This window comes from Balaenoptera ricei, chromosome 9 (genome assembly GCF_028023285.1).
Source record: "Balaenoptera ricei isolate mBalRic1 chromosome 9, mBalRic1.hap2, whole genome shotgun sequence".
Classification (NCBI taxonomy): domain Eukaryota; kingdom Metazoa; phylum Chordata; class Mammalia; order Artiodactyla; family Balaenopteridae; genus Balaenoptera; species Balaenoptera ricei.
The window spans coordinates 15,071,148-15,095,156 of NC_082647.1; the positions used below are offsets into that span (position 1 = coordinate 15,071,148).

The following is a 24,009-nucleotide window of genomic DNA, read 5'->3' on the forward strand; positions in this document are numbered from 1 at the left end:
TCCCGGGGGCGGGCCGGGCTCTGACCCCGCGCCGCGCAGCCCCCGTGCGCCCGCGCCCCGCGCCTGCCGCCGGCAGCCCCGCAGGCAGGAGCCCGGCCGGCCGGGAGGTGGTGCTCGCCTGCCCGCGCCCGGGCCCGCGCGTTGCCGGGCAGCGGCTTGGAGGCTCCGAAGGGGGCGGAGCGGCGAGGCCGGCGTGCGGCTGGCGGCCCCCGTCCGTCCGCGGTTCCGGCCCCCGGCCAGCCCCCGCCTCGCCGGCCTCCCTCCGCGCCGGTGCGCGGCGCCCCGTCCCAGCAGCCGCCGCCGCAGCGGCCGCCCCTCCCGGGCCTGAGAGCGCTGAACCGCGAGGCCGGGCCGGGGCGCCGACCGGGACAGCCGGAGGCGCGGCGCCGACGCCGAGGCGCGGCCATGGAGGGGAAGACCCGCGCCGGGGTCGCGCTGGTCCCGGGGCCGAGCGGCCGCGGGCCTTCCGCCCGCCGCGCCCGCCGCCGCCGCTCGGGGCTGCTCCTCCCCGGCCTCTGGCTGCTGCTGCTGGCCCGGCCGGCCTCGTGCGCCCCAGGTAAGCACCGCGGAGACCCTCCGGCGCGACCCTGCCTTCCTTCATTGCTGCTATTTTCAAAATCCGGCTTTCCCCGCCCATCGTCTTTTATTCTCCAGCGCTCCCTCGCTCTCCTTTCTTGAGATGCTTTTCCATTCTTGTTGGGCCCAGCAAATAAAGACACGCAGAAAATAATACGAAAAAGCAAGCGGGTTCTGGCCAGTCTTGCTGAAGGTCTGCAAAGCTATTCTGTTATCCAGGGAGGCTGTGGCGGGTCTGGTGGCTTCATCTCAGAATGTGCCTTTATTTTCCCTGCAAAACGCGGGCACTGGAATTGTATTTTGCGTGGCTATGTGAATGTGGTTACATCAAATTTTTGGAAATACTTTATTGTCGGGGCGAAGGGGTACATTCGGTGTGTTTGCTTGAAAACAGTATTGCATTACTCTGGGTGGCCCTGCGTCCCCCCAGATGCAGGCAGCTGGCGGTGTCCCCCAGTGCACCAGGACACAAAGAACATTCAAAGAGTATCTCTTGGAAAGCGCCCTGGCCATGGATCTTTCCAGGGAAATAGCTATTGCTGTTACTTCTGCAAAGGCATTAATACAACAGAGTGTGAAAATATTGTGATTCTTAAGTGTCAGGGCATGAAAGGAGTAAGGGCTGTTTTTATAATAGATGCAGTTTACTGACTGTTAGCATGGAATTAGGAGGCATGATTTATGAAGAAGCATGTGGGCGGGTTTTGTTGTTGAGGAAATGATTTAATTCATATTGCTTCTCTGAAATGTTTATTTGTCCACCCCGAGCCTACACACAGGATGGTCTGGAAACCATCTCTGAGATGACATGCTGCAAGCCAGTGATTGCCCCAGCACACACACACACTTGACCACTTTGGGGGCAGGAAAGGTGGAGTGAGCAGTGCGCAGAGCTGGTGCACACTGAACAAAACCAGAAAACTGTGGAAGCAACTCCAAATCCTCCCTTCTCATGGGAGCAGTGCCAGAGGACTGGCAAGTGGCTTTGGAAGGAAATGGAACACATTTGAAGGTGTCCCTGGACCTCACTGTCGGAATTATAACCAGTGCCACATAGAGGATGGGACAAAAAAGCATAGGAAGGGACTTAAGGGATCATAGAATGGAACTGCTCCTCTGACTGAAGAGGAAACTGACAGAGAAGTGACTTGCTCAAGGTCACAGGCTAGTTGGTGAAGACTCATCTCTTTTCCATTCTCCTTACAGCTCTTAACCCGTGGACTTATGCACACCTGAGACCTCCTCAGAGATTTCCCATAGCTGGGTAGAGCCCTGCTCAGGGAGTCACACCAGAGCTGGGGGGACAAAATGGGTCTCTTTCAGGCAGTACACAGAGAGTGCAAACAGCTTTGTCTGACCTAGCCCCTCAGCTCTCAGTCCTGCCTCTGAGTGTTCTAGCCTGTGTGTCCAGAGGAGCAGAGACCCAGGGCTTTCCATGAGAAGAGGTAATCATGAAGAGGGCTCTTGGCGTTAGTCAACAAAGCAAGCCCATCTGATACTCATGGATTCATCTGCTGGGGGACACGGCAAGCTAATTGTTCCCATTTACTGAGTGCTTGCTGTGTGCCAGGTGCTGCATTTTACTTACATGATCCAATCACACTCATTTTACAGGTGAGAAAACTAAGGCTTCAGGAGTTTAGGTTAGTTTGACTCCAGACTCTACGCATGTAACCTCTCTTCAGCTTCCCCATGTGAACATGGCCATCTGGATGTGCTGCAGATGTTGTGGATAATATAAGTAATTCTCTTGATAAATTTAGAATAAATGGAGCTGTTTGTACTGTCCCTCCATAACTTTCTCGTCGGGACAAGTCTGTTTCTGTTCCCCCTTAACCCCCAGTACAAATATTCAACTTGGTGACTTGAAATTATATTTCCGCTCTAGAGCTGACAGCACGGAAGCAGAGACTTCATCATTTCACGGGTTGGTGTATTGGGCTCCCCTGGTTGAGGCATGCAGAAAATAATAATAATAAAGCTGCTTCTAGGGTGGGTCATAGGATAGGAACTGAGAAGGGGAGGGACACAGCATCTGTCCTCAAGGGTCCAGGTGGAGACCCAGAGCAGCGCATAAGCAGGTGCAGACCCCTGCACGGACTTTCCCCGGGCAGGAAAGGCAGTGAGTGAAAGGGTTCCTTAAGGAAGACCTCTTAAAGGTGGCCCCGATCCACTTGAAGGCTGAGAGGAGTGATATTGGTGGAGGGTGGCTTCCTGATGTAGGATAGCTGGGCATGGTGAGTGGCAGGTGATCCTGAAGAGATGCTGCATTTCAGTCCACGTCTTGTCTCTGTGCCACCAGGACCCTCTGGCTCCTCTTCCTGAGTGTTGTATTTTCACCATTGGAGTGGGGCTGGGGGAGGCTTTGCCGAACCTGCCGTGGTGGTTCTGTTTCTGAAGAGTAAGTGGTATTAGTCAGAAAGTGGCATGTCTTGCTCCTGCCTTGGGTCTCCTAGGTGAGGCTGTAGTCCCTTCTGTGGCTGCCTGCAAACTCTCGCCTCCTTCCGCAGGTTTGTCTTTCCTTGTTAACTTTTGTTAAATGGAGTCCACCCTCCAGTTGGTCCCCTTATTTCAGTCTTTATTTAAGTTTCTATGTTTTATTGATTTTTTGTCTATTTCTATTTCATTCAGCGTTTTGATTGTGCCCTTTTTTGTTTGCTTGTTTAAACATTTATAAGTTTGGTCTTGTGGAAACAAATTGTAATATTTTGGACTTGCTTTTGAATGGAGTCCTTTTAGGAGATCCTACATCCACAATATTAAAAGAAAGGATTGTGCCCATTTCTTCATCTTATTCAGGGATAAGTCTTTCTTAAAATAAGAGTTATGAAATTGATAACTTTGGAAATTATTGGAAGGTACAGAAAACAGGTATCCATAATCCCATAACCTATAGCTAACACTGTAAATAATTTTGTCTTTCCTTTGTTAACATTAAAAAAAGAAAACTGAATTATATGTATTTACTTTTTTCACTCAATATTTAACTTAAGCATTTCCCTGTTCTTTAAATATTGTTCAAAAACAGTTTCCATCCTAATAATTTACTTAATTATTCTCTTATTATTTCCAGCTTTTTCTGCTGTTATAAATAATGCTATGATGAATAGCTATGTAGGTAGGGCTTTGTCTATATTTCTTTGTGTGTGGGCTCTGCTGGGTGCCTAATACGTGTCTCAGTAGGTGGTTGTTGAATGAATCAACTTTTTATGTAAGGCTGTAATGCTGAAATGAACCCAAGCAGTTTATGCAGTTCACTGTTTCACTTCATCATAACCAGCATTGAATATTATTTTTAAAACTCTTGTTGCTTTAATTTTTTATTACTTTTGAGTTGAATTTTTTTAATATAAATTTATTTATTTATTTATTTATTATTTTTGGCTGTGTTGGGTCTTTGTTGCTGCACGCGGGCTTTCTCTAGTTGTGGCGAGCAGGGGCTTCCCTTTGTTGCCGTGCGTGGGCTTTTCATTGTGGTGGCTTCTCTTGTGGAGCACGGGCTTTCTGGGCTTTCGGTGCACGGGCTTCAGTAGCTGTGGCAGGTGGGCTCACTAGTTGTGGCTCACGGGCTCTAGAGCGCAGGCTCAGTAGTTGTGGCGCACGGGCTTAGCTGCTCCACGGCATGTGGGATCTTCCTGGATCAGGGCTTGAACCCGTGTCCCCTGCGTTGCCAGGCAGATTTTTAACCACTGCGCCACTAAGGAAGCCTTTTGAGTTGAATATTTTTTGTGTATTTTGTATTTGTATTCTGCGAATTTTCTGTTTTTGCTTATTTACCTGTGGTATATATATATATATATATATACACACACACACATATATATTTAAAATTTTTCTTTATATATTAAAGATAGCAACCTTTTTTTCTCCTTTTTGTTGTGTTCTCCCCCTCCAAATGGATTTTCTTTTAAATTTTATATAATCTTGAAATTTGATTATTTTGATTAGCAAAATCTGCCATTTTGTTTTTCTTTTTATTCATTGCATTTATGCTTCATGGCATGTTAAATTTTTATCTTACTTAATGCACTATTTTATTATTAGCTTTTCGAGGTGAATATTGTTATACTTTTTGAGTGGTTTAGTATCCTATAAACAAAGACTTAGATAAATGTTTCGAAGGTGTGATCCCTCGAGCCTCTTGGGGACGTGTGGGTGCTTGTTAAGAATTTAGATTTCTGCGGCTCACCCTTGACCTACATTAGAATCTTCCTTTTTAACAAGTTCACAGCTGATTTTTAGGCACTTTCACCTTGGAACCAATGATCCAGATACCATAAACCCCTAATTGAAAGTTAATGGCATTTTGAGGATATACCACTTAATATCTTGCAATTGTCTTTTAACTGTTAGAACAATTGATTTAAAATCGTGACATTGAAACTGTTTTTGGTTATAACTTGTTTGCTTGGTTGTCTTTGGGTTGAGAATCAAAGGGCATAGAGGACGTCATTTTAAATCCTCACCTCCTGGCCCCTTGGGAACAGCTGCTGCAGTCTTTGTCAGGAAATGCCTCATTTAATCCTGAAAACAGAACCCAGCCAGGGGTTGTGAAAAGTCACCGGGGACCTGGGAGCCACAGGTTTTCTCTCAGTGCCTTGGGTGCTAGAGGCAGCTAATTACTGTAATTATAATTACACTAGGTTGATTTTCCCAGATAGGAAGATGCTGTTCTTACTGATCTAATTTGTTTCCAAGTTGTGACCACCCACCTTTCATCTGCAGCTCACTGTGACATGATTTCTCTCTCATGTGCTTAGGCAGCATGATTTGTTGGAAAGCACATTGAACTGTGAGTTAACAAACCTGAACGTGCACTTCTCAGCCAATGACTTGCTGTGTGACTGTGGATAGGTTACCGTGTCCTGGGTTATTTCATCAGTGTAATAAGGAGTCGCTGAGATGATCTCCAAGTTCCCTTTAGCTCTTATATTTCAGGTCCACAGGTTGGATACCTTGGAATGCACTTGTTATAGCAACTGTCCTGCTTCTACTGAATGTTTGTGAGTGTCACTGTCTCACTGTCCTGTAGATGTTCTAGCCCAGTGACCTACTGAAGGCCATTGTGTTCAATTCTTTTTTTAAAACAATCCTCCTCCACTCTTCCCTCCTGCATCCCCACCCCCAGGACACCCACCGTGTCCATTTTCCCAAGGATCCCTTGCATCCTAGATCCCCACTCCCGCCCCACCTCACAAACCTAGTACCGAGAGCACAGGCTGTGGAGTCAGACTCGGAGGCTCATGAGAACTACGGGAGCCCCTCCAGGTGATTAAGCAAGAAGGAAGTGACGTGACCAGATTTGCCACCTGTAACTTCATAGTGGCGTGGGCTTGATGGAAATTTTGAAAACATGTATAGACTTGGTCATGTTTACAGGCTTCAAGGAAGAATCAGTAAAGATACAGTGGTTGAAAATTTGAGAAAGAGTAGAAGTGACTGAAGGATAATTCCCCCAAAGTGAAGAAGTTGCTGTGGGCAGACTGGCTCACCATAGGGAGCGGGGGAGAAATAATAATGGGGGAAGGAATCGGAGGGGACCGGGGGAAGGTTGGGAGTGAAGCCTGAGGTGATGGGAGAAATCTGTAGTGTTGCCAGCGCACCTGTGATGCCGTTTGTCCTGTAGCATCTGACTGGCTGTGTGTGGCCAGGGAAGGTGGGCGGTTGGCTTGAGTCAGGGTTGGGAATCTTGGGCAGGCGCGATGAAGGGCCAAGGGGAGTGGAGGGATCTGTGGTGGGGCTGCTGCGGGGTGGGGTCTGGGCTGGATGGGGAAGGAGAGGAAGCAGTGGATAGAGCAGTGGGAGAAGGGCTGAGAAAGGGGGTCCAGGTGAGATCGCAGAGCCAGGGGTGGTAGCAGTGAGGTGGCGGAGGGCTGGAAACTGGAGACCAGTTTCAGCCAGGGCTGGGATTGAGGTTTCGGAAGTGGATCGACTCTGGTGTTGGTCTTGGTTAAGGATTTCGGGTCGGGGTGGCTGCGGGAGGCCGTTGTTGGAGTGGACTGTGAATGCAGGCTTCGGGGGAATAACCTGTGGCTGCCGAATTTGCCGGGAGTGAGGCGAGAGGACCACAGGCTGGGCGCGGAGTCCTCAGTGAATGCAGGGAAGTGACCGCCGTGATGGGGAGGAAGCTGCTCTTTCTTCTGCCCACCCCTCTCTCCATCACCACTGCCGCCGCCCCCATTCGAGCTCCCACCATCTTTTCTTTTTTTCTTTTAATTTTTAATTTCAAATCCTAGTTTTTCCAGGTTTTTTTTAAAAAAAATATTTATTTATTTATTTATTTTTGACTGCGTTGGGTCCTCGTTTCTGTGCGAGGGCTTTCTCCAGTTGCGGCGAGCGGCGGCCACTCTTCATCGCGGTGCGCGGGCCTCTCACCATCGTGGCCCCTCTCGTTGCGGAGCACAGGCTCCAGACGCGCAGGCTCAGTAGTTGTGGCGCACGGGCCTAGTTGCTCCGCGGCATATGGGATCTTCCCGGAGCAGGCCTCGAACCCGTGTCCCCTGCATTGGCAGGCAGATTCTCAACCACTGCACCACCAGGGAAGCCCCCCACCATCTTTTCTGCTTTTGCTCCAGCCAGTTCACCCTCCCCCTTCAGCTGGAGGTCCTTGTAGAAATATATCTGGTCACGTCACTTCCTTCTTGCTTAAACGCCGGTGGGGCCTCCCGTGGTTTACCTGCTCCTCCAAGTCCGAGTCTGCAGGCTGGGCTCTCGGTACGAGGTTTATGATGGAGGCGGGAGCGGGGACTAGGACGTGGTGGGTGCAGAGTATTCAAAACGTTGGTGCTGAAAAGGGCCAACAAGAGGGGGAAGTGAAAGGATTTGAAGCCTGAGATTTGCCCTCCTCAGATCGAGGCTCAGCCGCAGAGAGGCTGCTTTTCCACTCCAGTTTGTGCTTCGTGGTGACCGGCCGGCAGCTGCCGGAGGGCCGAGTCCTGCTTTGGGGGGTGCTGTGTCTGTTCAGGGGGTGAAATAAGGCAGGACGTTAAGGGAGGGTGAAGGGGGAGCGGCAAGTGGGAGTCCCTGGGGCCAGTGAGAAAGGGGAGGAATCGGCCAGTACGGGGTGGGCTGGAGGAGGAGACAGATGTGGCTGGAAAGGGCGGCAGTGAGGGCGGAGCGAAGGCTCCCGGGGGTTTGGAGGGGATGAGACCCAGGGAAGAGTGGAGGGATTCACTTTATTTATTTATTTTTTAAATAAATTTATTTATTTTATTTATTTATTTTTGACTGCATTGGGTCTTTGTTGCTGCGCGCGGGCTTTCTCTAGTTGTGGCGAGCGGGGCCTACTCTTTGTTGTGGTGCGCGGGCTTCTCATTGTGGCTTCTCTTGTTGTGGAGCACGGGCTCTAGGCGCGCGGGCTTCAGTAGTTGTGGCTCACGGGCCTAGTTGCTCTGCGGCATGCGGGATCTTCCCGGACCAGGGCTCGAACCCGTGTCCCCTGCATTGGCAGGTGCATTCCCAACCACTGCGCTACCAGGGAAGCCCTGGAGGGATTCACTTCGGGGTGGAGGAGAGCAGAAGGAGAAACGGCGCTAGACCTGTGGGCAGAGATGGGCTGAGGGGCTGGTGACTGACCCCCCGTTCGTGGGGCTGGTGGACGAGGCCCTCTTCTGAGAAGAAGGCAGGTGTGAGAGGGGCTCGGGAGCTTGAGGAAACACCACTGGTCTCCGGAGGAGATCGAGAGGAGGTGAGTGCACGAATCGCCGGGCGGCGCACGGCCCGGCCGCAGTTGGGAGGCCTGTCTCGGCAGCAGGCTGGGCAGGCGCGCTCTGCTTGCCTTTCCTGCGGCGCTGGTGGCCCAGAGCCCCGGCGGAACGTGAGGGGGTGACAGCCGTCCTGGGCGGTGGGTGGTACGTCTCGGCGGGAGGTCAGGGCTCGGGGGCCTCCTGCTCCTGGTGACGGGCAGGCGTTCGCGGCCCTGTGGAGCCATTGGGAAACTCTCCCCGCTCCTTTCTTTGTTCTCGTGTTGGGGCCTGGGGAAGGAACCCCTCATCACCGTGGTTTTGGGTGCTGGGATTAACTTTGGAGCCAGACAGCCTGAAGGGCTGCTGTAAACGCTGGGGAAATCCTGCTGCGGAGCCTTCGAAGGGGGAAGACACACGCACAGGCACACACACACACAATCTTCCACAGCCAGCTTCTAGGGGAGCTTGCACGTGCACACACACACACACACACACACACACAATCTTCCACAGCCAGCTTCTAGGGGAGCTTGCACGCGCGCGCACACACACACACACACACACACACACACACACAATCTTCCACAGCCAGCTTCTAGGGGAACTTGCACCGAGCCCAGGAGACAGGTGTGGACGGGGGGATGGGGGTGGGGGGGGAGGGGGTGGGGGGGAGGGGAGGGGAGGGGAGGTCGCTAGGCCTTTGCTTCTGCACGTGCTGTGCGGAGCAGCCTCAGGAGCACCCGCAGGAGCGCGTTAGAAAGGCACGCACCCAGGTCCCGCCCGGATCTACTGAATCTACTTTTTAAGGGCCTGCCTTGGTGATTTGTCTGCACACTAAGGTTTGAAAAGCTCTGGCCTAGGCAGTGTCTCCTTGAGGTTGGGTGCATTGCCAAGACTTTTGGTGGTTGCCTGTTAGTGGGGAGTCTTTAGCTCGTAAAAATTCAGATTTCAAGTTGGTTGGAAAAACTGAGGGAAGGGGCAGCCGTGGGTTCAGAACTGGGCTGGCGTCTGGTGGGACACGTCGCTCAGAGAACTGCTCCTGCTCCGTGTTTCCCCTCGGCCTGGGTGTGTTTGGAGGCCTTTCGTCCAGCCCTACATGGCCCTGCAGTGATCTTGGTGGTGACAGCTGAGGATTACAGAAGCACCTGGAGGCAGCTGAAGCAAACAGGTGTCAGAAGTGAGGTGAACGTGGAAGCAATTCAAGTGCCCATCAACAGACGTGAACAAAATGTGGTCCGTCCATACAAGGGAGTTATTATTCTTTCTTACAAAAGAAGGAAGTTCTCACACAGGCTGCAACATGCATGAGCCTTGACATTAATGCTAGGTGAAGTAAGACAGTCACAAAAAGACAAAAACTGTATGACTCCAGTTTTGTGGTGTTTAGAGTTGTCAGAATCACAGAGACGGAAAGTAGAGTGGTGCCTGCCAGGGGCTGAGGGGAGGAGGGAAGGGGGAGTTAGTGTTCAGTGGGAGCAGAGTTTCAGTTTTGCAAGATGAAAAGAGTTCTGGAGATTGGTGGCACAACAGTGTAAATGGACTTAATGCCACTGAACACTTAAAAATGGTTAAGACAGTAAATTTTATGTTATGGGGGTTTTTATTTTATTATTTTATTTATTTATTTATTTTTTATTTTACTTTTTAAAAACATTTATTTATTTTTGGCTGCGTTGGGTCTTCGTTGCTGCGCGCGGGCTTTCTCTAGTTGCGGTGAGCGGGGGTTACTCTTCGTTGTGGTGCGCGGGCTTCTCATTGCGGTGGCTTCTCTTGTTGCGGAGCACAGGCTCTAGGCGTGTGGGCTTCAGTAGTTGCGGCACGCGGGCTCAGTAGTTGTGGCTCGCGGGCTCCAGAGCGCAGGCTCAGTAGTTGTGGCGCACGGGCTTACTTGCTCCGGGGCATGTGGGATCTTCCCGGACCAGGGCTCGAACCCGTGTCCCCTGCATTGGCAGGCGGATTCCCAACCACTGCGCCACCAGGGAAGCCCCTTATGTGGGTTTTAAAAAACTACAGTTATTAAAAAACCGAAGTGAGGCAGAGTAGGAACTAGCTGGTCGGGTATCGTCAGAGCTGGGAGCCACGGTGGCCTGGGGGCGGGCAGGAACGCAGGACAGGTGCTCGCGTGGGAACATGCCGGCTGAGGCAGCTGACAGGCTGGGTTGGAAAGGCCTCTGCGGACCATCAGAGGCCAGATCTGATGGGGGCAGGTCGGCAGCTGGTGGCTAGGACAGCAGTCACATTTCCGACACTTGGCTCTGTGGCACCATCAGGGATCTCCAGGCCTCTCAGCCTCAGGACCACTTCACCTCACGTCACCTCATCCCTCATGCCTCACTTCTAACCTCACCTTTCACCGTACACTTTATCTCTCACCTCACCTTTCCCCTTATGCTTTATCTCTCACCTCACCTTGCCTCATCCCTCATACATCACTTCTTACCTCACCTCTCACCTCACCTCACCTCACCTCACCTGTATTGTTGAGAAAGCCATTTGATGGAGGATGAGATGGGGATGGGGCTGGGGAAGGGGACTCTAGGAAGGGGTTGGAGTTTTCATCCTGGGCCTGAATAGAGTCTTAAGAATTTATAAAACCGAATTCTTCTTCCTTGCCCTTGGAATTGGGCTTTTAAATATTTGGATGCATTTTCAGACTTAACAATAGTTTTATTTTTTTTCTGATTGTAAAAATGGTATGTGTTCATTCCACTTATGTGTACTTACTGTTCTCTCTGCCTAGAACATTCTTATCTCAGATATGATCTCCATGGTTTACTGCGCCCCTTCCTTCAGGTCTCTGCTCGAGTCTCACGTCATCAGAGAGGCCTTCTCTAACTCTATTTTCAAGAAACAGCAGCCCCTCCATAATTCCTTGCACCTGACCCTGATTTGTCTCCACGGCGCTTATCACCATCTTACACGGGTCTGTTTATTCTCCGTCTCCCTCCACTAGACAGTCAGCTCCGCCAGGCCAGACTTGATCTGTTTGGTTCTGAGTTGTTTGTTTACCTGTGCAGCAAATCTTTCTGGAGCGCCTCCTCTGGGCCGACACTGTGCTGGGCCCTGGGGATGCATCAGTGAACAAAGGTAATTACATGATGTGTGACTAGGTGATAAATGCCGTGAAGAAATGGAGCAGTAAAGGGCTTGGGAGTGAGGGGCTGAAGTGTGAATCTGGGTGGTGAGGTAGGCCTCGTGGAGAGGGTGACTGTATTAGCTGCGGGGGCCTCCGTAACGAAGGGCCACAAACCCGGCGACTTAAACACCAGAAGTTTATTGCGGCACCGTTCTGGTCGCTAGATGTCCCAGATCCAGGTCTGCAGGGCCGTGCGCCCTCTGAAGGGCAGGGGTGGGGAGGATCTGTCCGGGCCTCTCTGCTGGATTCTGGCAGGCCTTGGCTTGTGGCAGCGAAACTCCAGTCTTCACGTGGGGTTCTCCCTGTGTGCATGTCTGTATTCAAATTTCCCCTTTTTATAAGGACAGTCATTGGATTAGAGGCCCACCCTAAACCGGTATGACCTCATCTTAGCTACTTACATCTGCAGTGACCTTGTTTCCAAATAAGGTCACATTCTGGGGTATTCGGGGTTAGGACGTCAACCTATGAATTTGGTGGCGGGGACATGGTTCAAGCCATAACAGTGACATTTACTCTAAGATTTGAAGGAGGCCAGAGGGTGAGCCAGACAGGTCTTTGGGGGGCGGTGTTCCCTGCAGATGAAGTAGCCAGCGCAAAGGTGGGAGTGTACCTGTGTGGGGGGATGGGAAGGAGGCCAGTGCGCCCAAAGTGGAGACATCGGGGTGGGGAGTGGGAGGAAGTGGGTGTTGGGTGGGAGTGTCATAGGTGTCACGGGACTGGTCATCACCCCAGGTAGGGTGGGAATTAGAATGAGAGGAGTGATGTGACGAGACTTAACACGTCAGATTTGTTGCACATTTAATGAATTCCGATGGTACAAAAGATGTGAGTTAGAAAGTGAAAATCACCCCAGATCCTTCCACTCCGAGATAACCACTATGACATTTGGTGTTTCTCCTTTCAGACTTTTTTTTTCACACATATAAGCACACACACATACACGTGAAGGAACAGTGCCGTCTTCTACGTGTTGTTTGCTGACTCGCTTTTTGTCACTTCACACTTTATCACAGAACCTTTCCCTTGTCAGGAAATATAGATCCACATCATGATTTTACTCAGCGTTGTGGATATTCTATACTTTATTTACCCGGTTCTCTATTGATGGGTAATTATATTGCTTTCAACTTTTGCTGTGATAAAAAACACTGCTGGGCTTCCCTGGTGGCGCGGTGGTTAAGAATCCGCCTGCCAATGCAGGGGACACAGGTTCGAGCCCTGGTCCGGGAAGATCCCACATGCTGCGGAGCAACTGAGCCCGTGCGCCACAACTACTGAGCCTGCGCTGTAGAGACTGCGAGCCACAACTACTGAAGCCCGCGCACCTAGAGCCCGTGCTCCGCAACGAGAAGCCACCGCAATGAGAAGCCCACGTGCAGCAACGAAGACCCAGCGCAGCCAAAAATAAATAAATAAATAAATAAAATTAAATTTTAAAAAAAACCAAAAAAACCCCACTGCTATGGGCATCTTTGTACATATATCTTGGCACACTTTTCCAATTATTTCCTTAGCATAAATTCCTGGAAATAGAACTATTGGACTAGGCAGTATTCATGTATTCCATCTTGGTATATATTGCCAAATTGCTCTCTAGAAAGATTGAAGCAATCAACATTCTTTCTAGCAATGAATCTGAGTGCCAGTTTTGCTTCTACCTTTCCATAATATAGGCTGTTACCAATCTGTATTATCTTTGCCAAACTCATAGGTAAAAAATATCTACTTTTAAAAATATCTCTTTTGCATTTCCTTGCTTGTTAGTAGGCACTCAGGCCTTTGATTGAGGTCCCCTTTGCCTTCCTTTCTCTGGTCTCCCTTGCAGAAATCTCAGGGCTGACCTGGGAATAATAATACACAACAATTACAGAGCGCTAGCCGTGTGCCAAACATCATGCTAGGCGCAATGTATCATGTTTAATCCATACAGCAACTCCATGAGGTAGGTACTATTGTTATCCCCATTTTACAGATGAGGAAAATAGAGGTTAGAGAGGCTCACAAACTTGCTTAAGGTCACACAACTAGTGCGAGTACTCCTCACCCTGGGAGTTTCCTTCGCTCTGGGTCCATGTTAGAGAATGACTCTATGATCTCAGCCATTGAAATGCCCACTCACAGGCTTTGCTTGCTTGGTAGAGTGAGCTCTGTGGATCCAGAGCTGCAGTCAGAGCCACCTGTGGCCCCTCGCCAGCCCCCTGCCTGTGTCAGAAGTCCTGGCTGTGAAGGCACACCCAAGGCCGGGCACAAAGAAGAAGGTGCTCACCAAATATTGGTTAAGAGAAATGAAGGAAGCAGGCTTTTGAAAGTTAGGGTATTATGTGAAGGTGCCATTTTGTTTTACTTCAGCAGATTAAAAATTAAAAATTTCAAAAATAGAAAATTTCAGAAAGTTAAAATTCATATTATGAGCCCATATTCCATATCCTCCAGCACAGGGGGTAATCGTTTTCCTAATACCAAGTGACATTATCTTACTGCGTTTCCTCTCTCTTATCATGTCCTGGATCATATCCTTGTGGTTTTGATAATATTTCTACTTTGTTTCAACTGTACTATTTTTCTGTAGCTTGTTTCTGACAGCAGAGTGTGTGGTTGTGATACATCCTCTTTATTAATAAACTGGTGTATACCACCGGTTTAAAAATCAATTTCTCATCAACTTTGAAATTTTGGTGGGAGGAAGTCGATACCTTAAAATAAATACATTGTTTGAATCCCAACCAGTGCACCAAGCTGTCCTACTTCCATTGTTTTATATGCCCCTTGAGCCTTTTTAGTTCTTCATAAAACACAGCGTCTTAACACCTTGAGTTCTTGCCTGGATCTGGTGTTAAAGTTTAACCTTCTAAGTGATTTCCAGAAATCTTAGGCCTGAAACTGTTCTTTTTTTTTTTTTTTTTTTTTTAAATCACAGTGTATATAGACTTTGACCATTGACATCCTTCAAGTTCCTCTTCTCCCTCTTCCAATTTAGGGTTCAGCTCCTCATGAGAAGAAAACAACATATAATTGTAGAATATGTATTCTATCAGTTAGGATAAACTAGCTGTGCTGCAGAAACAACCCTCAAATCTCAGTGGCTTTCAGTTTGTGGCTTCTGGCTTCACATGCTGATCTTTCCCTTTATCTCTTTCCTGCACCTTTTGAATCTGGTTCTTGAAATTTTGCTTTCTTGGATCCTATGTTTTCTTCCATATTTGTCTCGGGTTTCCAGTGCCAGAATGCATGTCTGCGGGTAGACCAGATGTATGGAGGTCTCATTCATTCACACATGCATGCATTATTCAGCTAACACTTTTTTGAGCACTCACCACCACTTGCTGAGTGCGATGCTGGATGTGGGGATACTAAGATAAACATGGCAGTCAGTCATGGCCCTGAAGGAACTCAGTCCAGTAGGAGAGATAGTCCTATACATAAATAACTATCCATCAGTATGCTAAGTGTTAGAATAGAGGACTGCAGTGGTGGTATAAAGAAGTCAGTAACTGGTAGTAAATGTAGGATGGAAGAACTGTGTGGGATATTTTGTTTTAAGATGGGATGTATGATGGAGCATTCTTTTAGTGCTGAAGGGGAACATTGTTTCAGTTATCTTTTACTGCATAACAAATCACATCAAGATTGAATGGCTTAAAACAATAATGGTATTTTATTTCTAGTGAGTCTGTGGGTCAGGAATTTGGACAGGGCTCAGATGGGTGATTCGTCTGCTCCATGTAGCCTGGCCTGAGGTCACTGACTTGGCTGAGTGTGGTTGGTACTGGGACTGGGCTGGAAGGTCCACGAGGGTGTCCCTCACATGTCTAGTATCTTCGTGCTCTTCCACGTACCCTCCCTCTCTCTTCCCGTGTGACTGTCTTGGGCTTTCTCGAAGAGAAGTGGTCTCAGGGTAGTAGGTTGTCATATTTGGCTTCCAAGAGGGACGAAGCAGAAGCTGCCGGATCACTTAAGATCTGGGGCTTGAAAGTTCCCCTGCTGCATTCTCTTGGTCAGAGCAAGTCACAAGGCCAGCCCAGATTCAAGAGGCGGGAGGGAATAGGATCTACCCATTGGTGGATGGAATAGCATGTGCTTATGAATTGATGGTGATCATCTTTGGAGATTATCTACCACAAGCACAAATTGGTTGAAGATAATGGGGAAAAAGGTGCAATTACCAGGGCAAGTTCTCAGAAGAGACAGAAATAAATGATAAAAGCAATAGGAATTATAATAGCTAACCAACATTTAATGTGCACTTACCATATGCCAGGCATTCTTCTAGCCACTCGACATGTATTAATTGCATTAACTTATTTAGTCCTGGCAACAACCCTATCAGCTACAATTATTAACTCCATTTTACAGATGAGGAAACTGATATACAAGGAGGTGAAGTAGCTTGCCTTAGGTCACACAGCTAGTAACTGGGAGAGGAGGGATTCAGACTCCGGAGCATTCTTGGACAGGAAGAATGGTGCCTCTTCCGCTGAGACAGATGGGACAGAGGGAGTGATGGGTGCAGGTGAGGGGTGGGGGATGATGCCATTGAGGAACTTAATGTCTGGTCGCCTCATTTCTTTTTTTTTTTCTTAATATTTATTTATTTTTTATTTATTTATTTTTGGCTGTGTTGGGTCTTTGTTGCTGTGCGCGGACTTTCTCTAGTTGAGGCAAGCGGGGGCTACTCTTCGTTGCGGTGCGCGGGCTTCTCATTGCGGTGGCTTCTCTTGTTGCGGAGCACAGGCTCTAGGCGTGCGGGCTTCAGTAGTTGTGACACGTGGGCTCAGTAGTTGTGGCTCACGGGCTCTAGAGCGCAGGCTCAGTAGTTATGGCGCATGGGCCATAGTTGCTCCGCGGCATGTGGGATCTTCCTGGACCAGGGATTGAACCTGTATCCCCTGCATTGGCAGGCAGATTCTTATCCACTGCACCACCAGGGAAGCCCGCCTCATTTCTTTTTGACAGTAGGATGGTCATCACTTCAGTGCGATGGGGCAGGAGCAGGTTGAGCTTTGTGCAAAAAGTGGTTTATAACTGTAGGGTCAGTGGACCATGGTAGAAGGAGTAGAGCAGGAAGCTGTAAAGTGATTGTGAATGGTCGAGGGCCCACGGAGGCGAGGGTCATTTGTGTACAGCAGCAACCTCCCTCAGTCCTGTGGGGATTTCTGCAGCAGGGTTGTCAGGTAGAGAAGCTACATCTTGGGACTGGTTCCATAGTGGCTCTTTCAGCCCCTAAGAGTATAATAGATCTGTTTTTTTTTTTTTTAATTTTAACTCTATCTTGATGTATAGTTGATTTAATAGATCTATTTTCTATCCAGCTGCTGCTACGATTGCTTCAGTCTTACAAGATTTCCCTGGTGGCTCTCAAAAAGCAGCATTTCCATCAGTGATTTGAAATAAAATCCCCCCGCATTGACCCTATAGATGTTTCTTGCCCTTTAACTGGGTGCCTATTTAAAGTACCCTTCAAGTGCCAAACTTCAAGTCCTGAGACAGCTTTTAGGACAACTTAGAATTGGATTTCAGCCACCTGCTGTGCCCCCAGAAGAGACTCTGCTCTTTTTGGTGGGCTGAGGGGTGTGGGCATTGGCTGTCACCCAGGTCATAGGGAGGGGGAGATGGCTTTGGCTCTTGAGGTCGTGCTGATGGCCTGCATGGGGCCCGTCTGGTTAGGAAGGCACTGAGGGAGAGGCTGCGTTGTGTGTCCATCCTTTCCCTTTAATTGCCCTTGTTGTACGGCGTCTGTAGTGCTCTTGCAGTTTCCCAGCACTCCGACCAATTATGCTCCTGGCGACTTTGACTGATTCATAGGAGTGTATCTTCATAATAGTTTGATCGCTTTGGAAAGTCCGGAAGGCACCTCCACTTGTCTTCGTAGTTCTGCAGTGCCTTAGAAAGCATTTCTTGAGAAAAGCACATTCCATACGGAAGAAACAGCTCTACCTCCAGGAGGGCTCTAGGTAAATTCCCGTGACGTGCCCGCCACTGCTGCCTGGGCTGCAGCCTGGGTGTCTGGGAGGTTCAGCCTTCTGCTGGGATTGGAAACATTTTAGTGTGTGTTTTCTGACACATCATCTGTACTATCTCCCATGCCACAGAGTTCCAGGGGTTAATTCTGTTTCTCCTGGACCCTGGTAGCCCCCCTCAATTGGTCAGCCTTTGAGCAATTGAGCCTGGGACATCACTCTAATTCCTGCTTTGATTCACCCTATCTTGGATTAACTTTTGAAGCTTCTGACCAGACCAGATTTTATCCATGTCAGGAAACTGGTAGTCTTTTCTATCTTTGTCCTCTAGTCCTGAGCACTGACCTGATACAACACAGCCATGACATTTGGAGTTGAAAATTATTAGTCCTTGAGTGTTTAAAGACGGATCATGTCTGGCTCAGAGACACAGTTCCCTACACAGTTGCTCTGTGATCATCATATACACTTTGACCCTGCAGTTTAGCTCTTTGGAATTTACTAACTTGTAACTCTGACAGTAACATTTACATAATTTTATAAAGAGATTTGTTAATGGATCATCTAATCAAGAAAAAAATGTTTCTAATTTAACATAAATTTAAATAAATCTTATTTTGTAACCAAACATTCAAGACATATTTCATGCTGAAATAATTGATAACCAATGTCAACGTTAAAAATGATCATAACAATGATTGCATTTTCTGCATTTATAAAATCTGGGTTCTAATTGCAGGCTTTTTATGGGAAATAAATACAAAGACTCTCTGCCCTGTGCAGTTTGGGCCCCTTGGCCACACACCTTCATTCCCTTTTCCTACGGTGGGGTCCCTGTTAGAGCCACCTGTATTCCACAGTGCCCAGCACTAGTAAATGAGTGAGTGGATCAATGGTACTTTTTCTAGTTGTTTATGGTCATGATTTCTGGTAGTCTTTTAGTTTTGATTGTTGGCTAATTGCCAAGAGGGAATACATTAATATATACCAGGTTTTTATAATACTACTAAGGTTATTTGGTTAAAAAATTATGGGTTAGAACTTTTGGCCACAGTGCAAAAACAAATGTGTACTTCTCTAATAGTGTAACTTATGTGCCTACCTGAACAGGAGCAGTTTCTGAGCTCTGCCACATTGTTTGGGTCATATTGGATTGTTGCTGAGTGATCCAGAAGTGTCTGCCGTCCACATTAGTTAAGGGTGACTAGGCAGAAGCCGGTCCTCTCTGGAGCTGGGAGAGGAAGAATAGCTGGTGGGAGAGTGAGGCAGCAAGAAACTGAACGGGGGAGGGAGAAACACAGTTTTAAAAATAATCCCGGGCAAAGCTGTTGTCATGGGAAGTGTGTGACAGGTTGTAAAATAGTTCCTGAATCACAGAACTTTACAGCTGGGAAGTTATGTAAATGTTCATGTGTGTGTCAATTTCTACTTCTGTGGCCCTGACAAGATGCCCCAGGGCCCACACCTTCAGGAACCAGGCTGTAGGAGTTGGAGACTGTTCCTTTAGGGCACAGCCAACAGGATGAATTTCAGCCTTTATTATAATTCTGTTCAAGATTCCAATTCTGGGGGGAGAGCCTGGGGCTTGGGTTAGGTGCCCATCCCTTGACCATGAGGGAATGGGCATCTTGGGTGACAATGGTACCTCGATCATGGTGGAGGGAGTGTTCCCCAAAGCAAGACTGGGGGAGTGGGTGCCACGCAGGCTGAAGCTGCAGATGCCCACTCCTGTGGCCTGCGTGTGCGTCACATGCCCACTCATGCTCGGCACATCTTTTCACCTGTATACACACGTACTCACAGGGAAACATGCGCGTACGTACACCCAGAGGAAGACATTCAGGCAAAGATGAGGAAGGACAGAAATATGTATTAACAGACATTTTCACAAATACAGCATACACAAAGACACGTGAGTACATAAAGAAGCCTCATGTGTACAGGTATACAGGTTAATAGCGGTACATACACCGATACACCTATAGATAGATACATGGAAATAAATGTTTAATTTTATAGACAAACTCAGGAGTCCATGCCTTTAGCAGAGTGCCTGGGTGCTTGGAGATAAAATGCGCGGGGGAAGGAAGGCTGAATAGTAGAGGGTGGAAGAGGGAGAGAAAATAGAGGGACAGCAGAGATAAGGTCAGGGCAGCGAGTGATATGGGATGCGAATGGGGTCCAGAGTTACATGCGTTAACAACGTAGTTGGCTGAGATTTATCGGTTGACTTTGGGTTTCTGCTTGTGTTTTCGTTCATGGGCCTCTTGGCTCTGTTCCTAGTCAGCGTGTTCACTAAGTTCATTTGATCAGAAGGGCAGTGTGATGCCACAGATGGCAGTGTCCTTGGTTTGTTGAATCTTCATTTTTCTCGATCTGCCTATAATAGTGGAGCAGCCTTCCCCCCCTTTCCTGCCTCATTTTCTGCCTCTCCACCACACTGCTCTGGCCATATGGTCATTCCCCTAAGCGGAACTACACTGAGTTCTTTATGTCTCAGTGCCTTTGCACATGCTGTCCCTATGCTGTTCCTTCTGCTAGAATGCTTTTTCTCTTCCTCATTTGCCTGATTTTTCTCCCTCCTCAAAAATCTCAGCCCAGATATCACCTCCTTCAGGAAGCCTTCCAGAAATCCCAGAATGGTTTAGACGCCATTCGTCCACATGCACCCCTATAATGGCACTGACCACTCTGAGCAGTATTTGTTTCTAATTATATTGGAAGCTTCTTGAGGGTAGAAAAATGGTGCATTTTTTGTCTTTGTGTCCTCACTGCCTAGCACCATGCCTGGCCCTCAGTGAATGTTTGTTGACTACTTAAATGGGTGATTGAAGAAAAGAATGATCCTGTCAGTGAATGATTGAATGGATACGTGATTGTATGAGCGATTGAGTGAACCGGAATAATGACTCAGTGAATGCAGTACCCTGGACTCACCAGCCGCTTCTTAAAGCTAGACTTTCTTTTATCTTTCACTGCCACTCCCTCTTCCTGAATCCTAACTCAGAACTCTTTTCACACCCTCTTTTCCTTCTTAAAGATTTTAATCAGTATCTTGGCCCTAGGAGTCACCTCTATACATTTGAGCCTCAAAACTGCGTCTTTGTCCCAGACCTAGTCCTTGAACTTAAACCCCTGTGGATGTTAAATGTCATTTTAAATTTAATACTGTCAATGTCCAAGTTTCCTGCATATCGTTGATTCCTTCTGTCTTGGGGTAAGAAAAGTATATTTGTCTCTGATTATAAATAATACTCATTTATATATTCTTCGGAAAATATGGAAATATATTTAGAAGAAAATAAACACCTTTATTTCTACCATCTAACAATAACTATAGTATTTCATGAACAGTTTGATATGCGTCTTTCTCATCTTTTAAAAAATGTACATACAGGTATATATAATAGACTTTTTCATAAAATGGGATCATACTATCTGTATAATTTTCCATATTACAGTTTTCATTTTCTTATAAACATTTTCCATGCTATTACATATTCCTTAAAATATTTCTTGATGGATGCATAGTAGTTCTTTGCAGAGCAGAATTTTTCAAGCCGTTCTTGGTTTGGCATCTATATTGGCACTCATCCTTGCCATTTTATACAATGCTCTGATGAACCTCTTTGTACATAGATCTTTGAGCTTCTGGTTTACTTCCTTTAGGATGGGTTTATAGAAGGAGAATAACTGGGTCAAAAAGGAAAAGCCTGTGTGTGTGTGTGTGTGTGTGTGTGTGTGTGTGTGTGTGTGTGTAAACCCGAATGCTTTCCAGAATAACTATTCCAAAATATGCCCTCTGTTTGGGGATTTTAGAAACAGGTTTATAGTTTGTGTAGTTCAGCAATTTTCCAGAAGGAGACTACCTACCTGGCCAGGACTATTGTTTCTTCCCAGCCGTGTTGTCTGGTTGTATTCTATTTCATCTCATCATGAACAGGTGTTCACCCATAAAGGGGTCACTACCCTGTGCATACCTTTCAAGATCCAGAGCCCAGGAGTCAGAAGGTGTTTGGCGGTGGGAATCTTGGCCACACCGGGGATGTGATCCTGGGGGACTGAGGGTATGATCTGGGGGTGGGAGGATGGGAGCTGGAGGAACACAGGCTCTTTTCTGGAACATCCCCTTTGCTCAGCCTTCAGGGTCCAGCCCCAGCTGTCTTTCCTTTGTTAAGCACCTCTTTCCTGAGCCTTCTTTGTGCCACAGCTGTGTTCATTGTCTCTGTTTGACTGTTCCCACCGTGTATTACAGTGATTGATTGGTTATCGTGGTAAGAATGCATAAGATTTACTCTTTAACCATGGTGAAGGGTACAGTTTTTCAGGGTATTAAGTGCTCCCGTTGTTGTGCAGCCATCGCCACTGTCTAGCTACAGAACTTCTCATCCTCTCACACTGAAACTCTTACAGCGGCTTATTTTTAATTTTGTTTTTCTTATCAGACTAGGAGCAACTCGGGGACAGGGACAGTGTCTCCAGATCCCAGAGGTCTGGTGCTGTCTCTGGCACATGGTGGGGGCCTGTCAGTGTTTGTATGAAGAGATGGAGGGGCCACCCGAGGGCGCTTCAGAGGAGCGCGACGTGGGTGGTGACTTAATGAGTCCTGGCTGATCTGTTTGTGGGTCTTTCCTGTGGCGTCATCAGCCTGTTGGGCATCGCAGCTCGAATGCTCCATGGCTTTGTTGTCTCCCTGTTCTCGCCCTGGGTTGCTGGATCTGCCTTCCATCTGCGGCTTCTCCTTTTCCCCACCTTAGTCCCCCATCTCCTGATCTAACACTGCTCAGTTTCTTCTGCACTACATGAATCTTCCTGTGGTTCTTGCTTTTCTTTTCCCCTAAAGTTCCTCTGCTGGAACTTGAAAGTTTGTTTATGGTTTATTTATTTATGATTTATTATTTTTATTTGTTTTGGCTGTGCCAGGTCTTAGTTGTGGCACGCGGGATCTAGTTCTCTGACCAGGGATCGAACCCGGGCCCCCTGCATTGGGAGCGCCGAGTCTTACCCACTGGGCCACCAGGGAAGTCCCTGGTTCTTGCTTAAGGCTATCTTTTCCCGAAAATTGAGGAGCTCTGCCTGGTCCAAATCCCTTCCTGGAGAGGCAGAAGCTTCAGTGAGCCAGGAAGGGTGGTCTGGGACCACATCTGGAGGGGAAGCCGAAGTGGAAAACCCACTCTGGCATCCTTTGGGAATAGAGGGGCCCAGAGGCAGAGAAATTCCCTGAAAGACGTAGGGGAGGAAGCAGACCATTTTTGGCCAGAGGGCAGGCGCCCGGGGAATTTCCTTTGGCTGTTGCGGAGCCTGCGTCTTGGCAGGGGGTGGATGTTAAGGATGCCAGGCCAGCTTGTTCGATCAATTCCAATCTGCTTAGTCTGGCTGTTCAGGTCCTCAAGAGTCTCACCCCCTCTTCCACCCTGTCTCCCATTACGTGAACGCCTGACCTGCCCACCTGACCCAGGTTAATTACGCCCCAGATGGGCCCTCTGCGTTCTGCGTTTAACATCTTACTCATGCTGTTTCCCCCAGAGGCAACACCTGCCCAGGCTTCCCCAGTTTGCTAAATTCTGACTATCTTCAGAGCAAAGTTCAGTGTTTATTTTTTACTGACAGAGTTCAGTTGCACAAATGTCTTCTGCTTCATATTCTTTTAGCAGTTTCTGTTTATTACATCCATACTATATACAGGCCCTTGTTAAGAGCTAATTTTAATTATTATTAATCTAACTTTCTCTGCATACATCCTATCTCTGTGATTAGATTATTGGCCCCTTGCTAGCATAAAGCCTTGCACATAGTAATATTATTTCTGATTACTAGTATAATATTTCATTGAAACTAGAATGCCATCAAGAGTGCGATGGACCAGTTATTTTCTGTACCTCTGAGGAAGAAAAATCATGAAGAAAACACATTGCCACTTAAATGATGGCACACCCTTGGTTGCAAATGCATCCTAATTTCAGATATCTTAGAATGTGAAAAAAAAGCTCCTTTGAATGGATGAGTCATAATAGATGTGAAATAAGTGTTTGTTTAGTTTATTTTGTTTCGTGTGTGTATTTGTGTTGTATGGAAGATAGATGAGAAAGATAGATGAAATTACAGGAAAAGGTCTTGAAATTTTATTTCTTGAAAATTTTAAATTAAAGTCCCATAGATTCTTTTTGGGAATGTGAATCACGTAACCTCCCCTTTTGAATGTAGCACTACGTTCTTTCCTAAGGTGGCTTTCCTCATTTTATTTCACTCATGTTTTCTTTCATTTTTTTTGTTTTTCACTATGGAGTTTTCAGCTTGTTTGTTGTGAGGTTTTTTTTTCGGGGGGGGGGAGGGCAGTGCTTCATGTAGGAAGGGTGACCCTTTTTCTTTTTTTTTAAAGCCTTATAGGACCTTTTAGAACTCTTCTTCAAGGAACCAAGAATCTTCTCAAGATTATCAAAAAGTGACAGAAGTGATAAGAGTTAGTGTCTCTCAAAGTGAGAGAGTGGTAGTATGTATATGGACATATATGCACTACCAAATGTAAAATAGCTAGCTAGTGGGAAGCAGTCACATAGCACAGGGAGATCAGCTCGGTGCTTTGTGACCAGCTAGAAGGGTGGGATAGGGAGGATGGGAGGGAGACGCAAGAGGGAAGAGATATGGGGATATA

The 24,009-nt window shown here is 47.6% G+C and overlaps 1 protein-coding gene across 1 annotated transcript in view; it reads left to right on the forward strand.

Annotated features, from left to right (window-relative positions):
- The first annotated feature begins 384 nt into the window (after positions 1–384).
- Positions 385–24,009, forward strand: part of KIAA1549 (KIAA1549 ortholog) — a 144,351-nt gene continuing 120,726 nt past the window's right edge. The window contains exon 1 of the mRNA XM_059933253.1: positions 385–556. Coding sequence (XP_059789236.1) covers positions 406–556 — 151 coding nt within the window. The 5' untranslated portion in view covers positions 385–405. The remainder of the gene's footprint in view (positions 557–24,009) is intronic.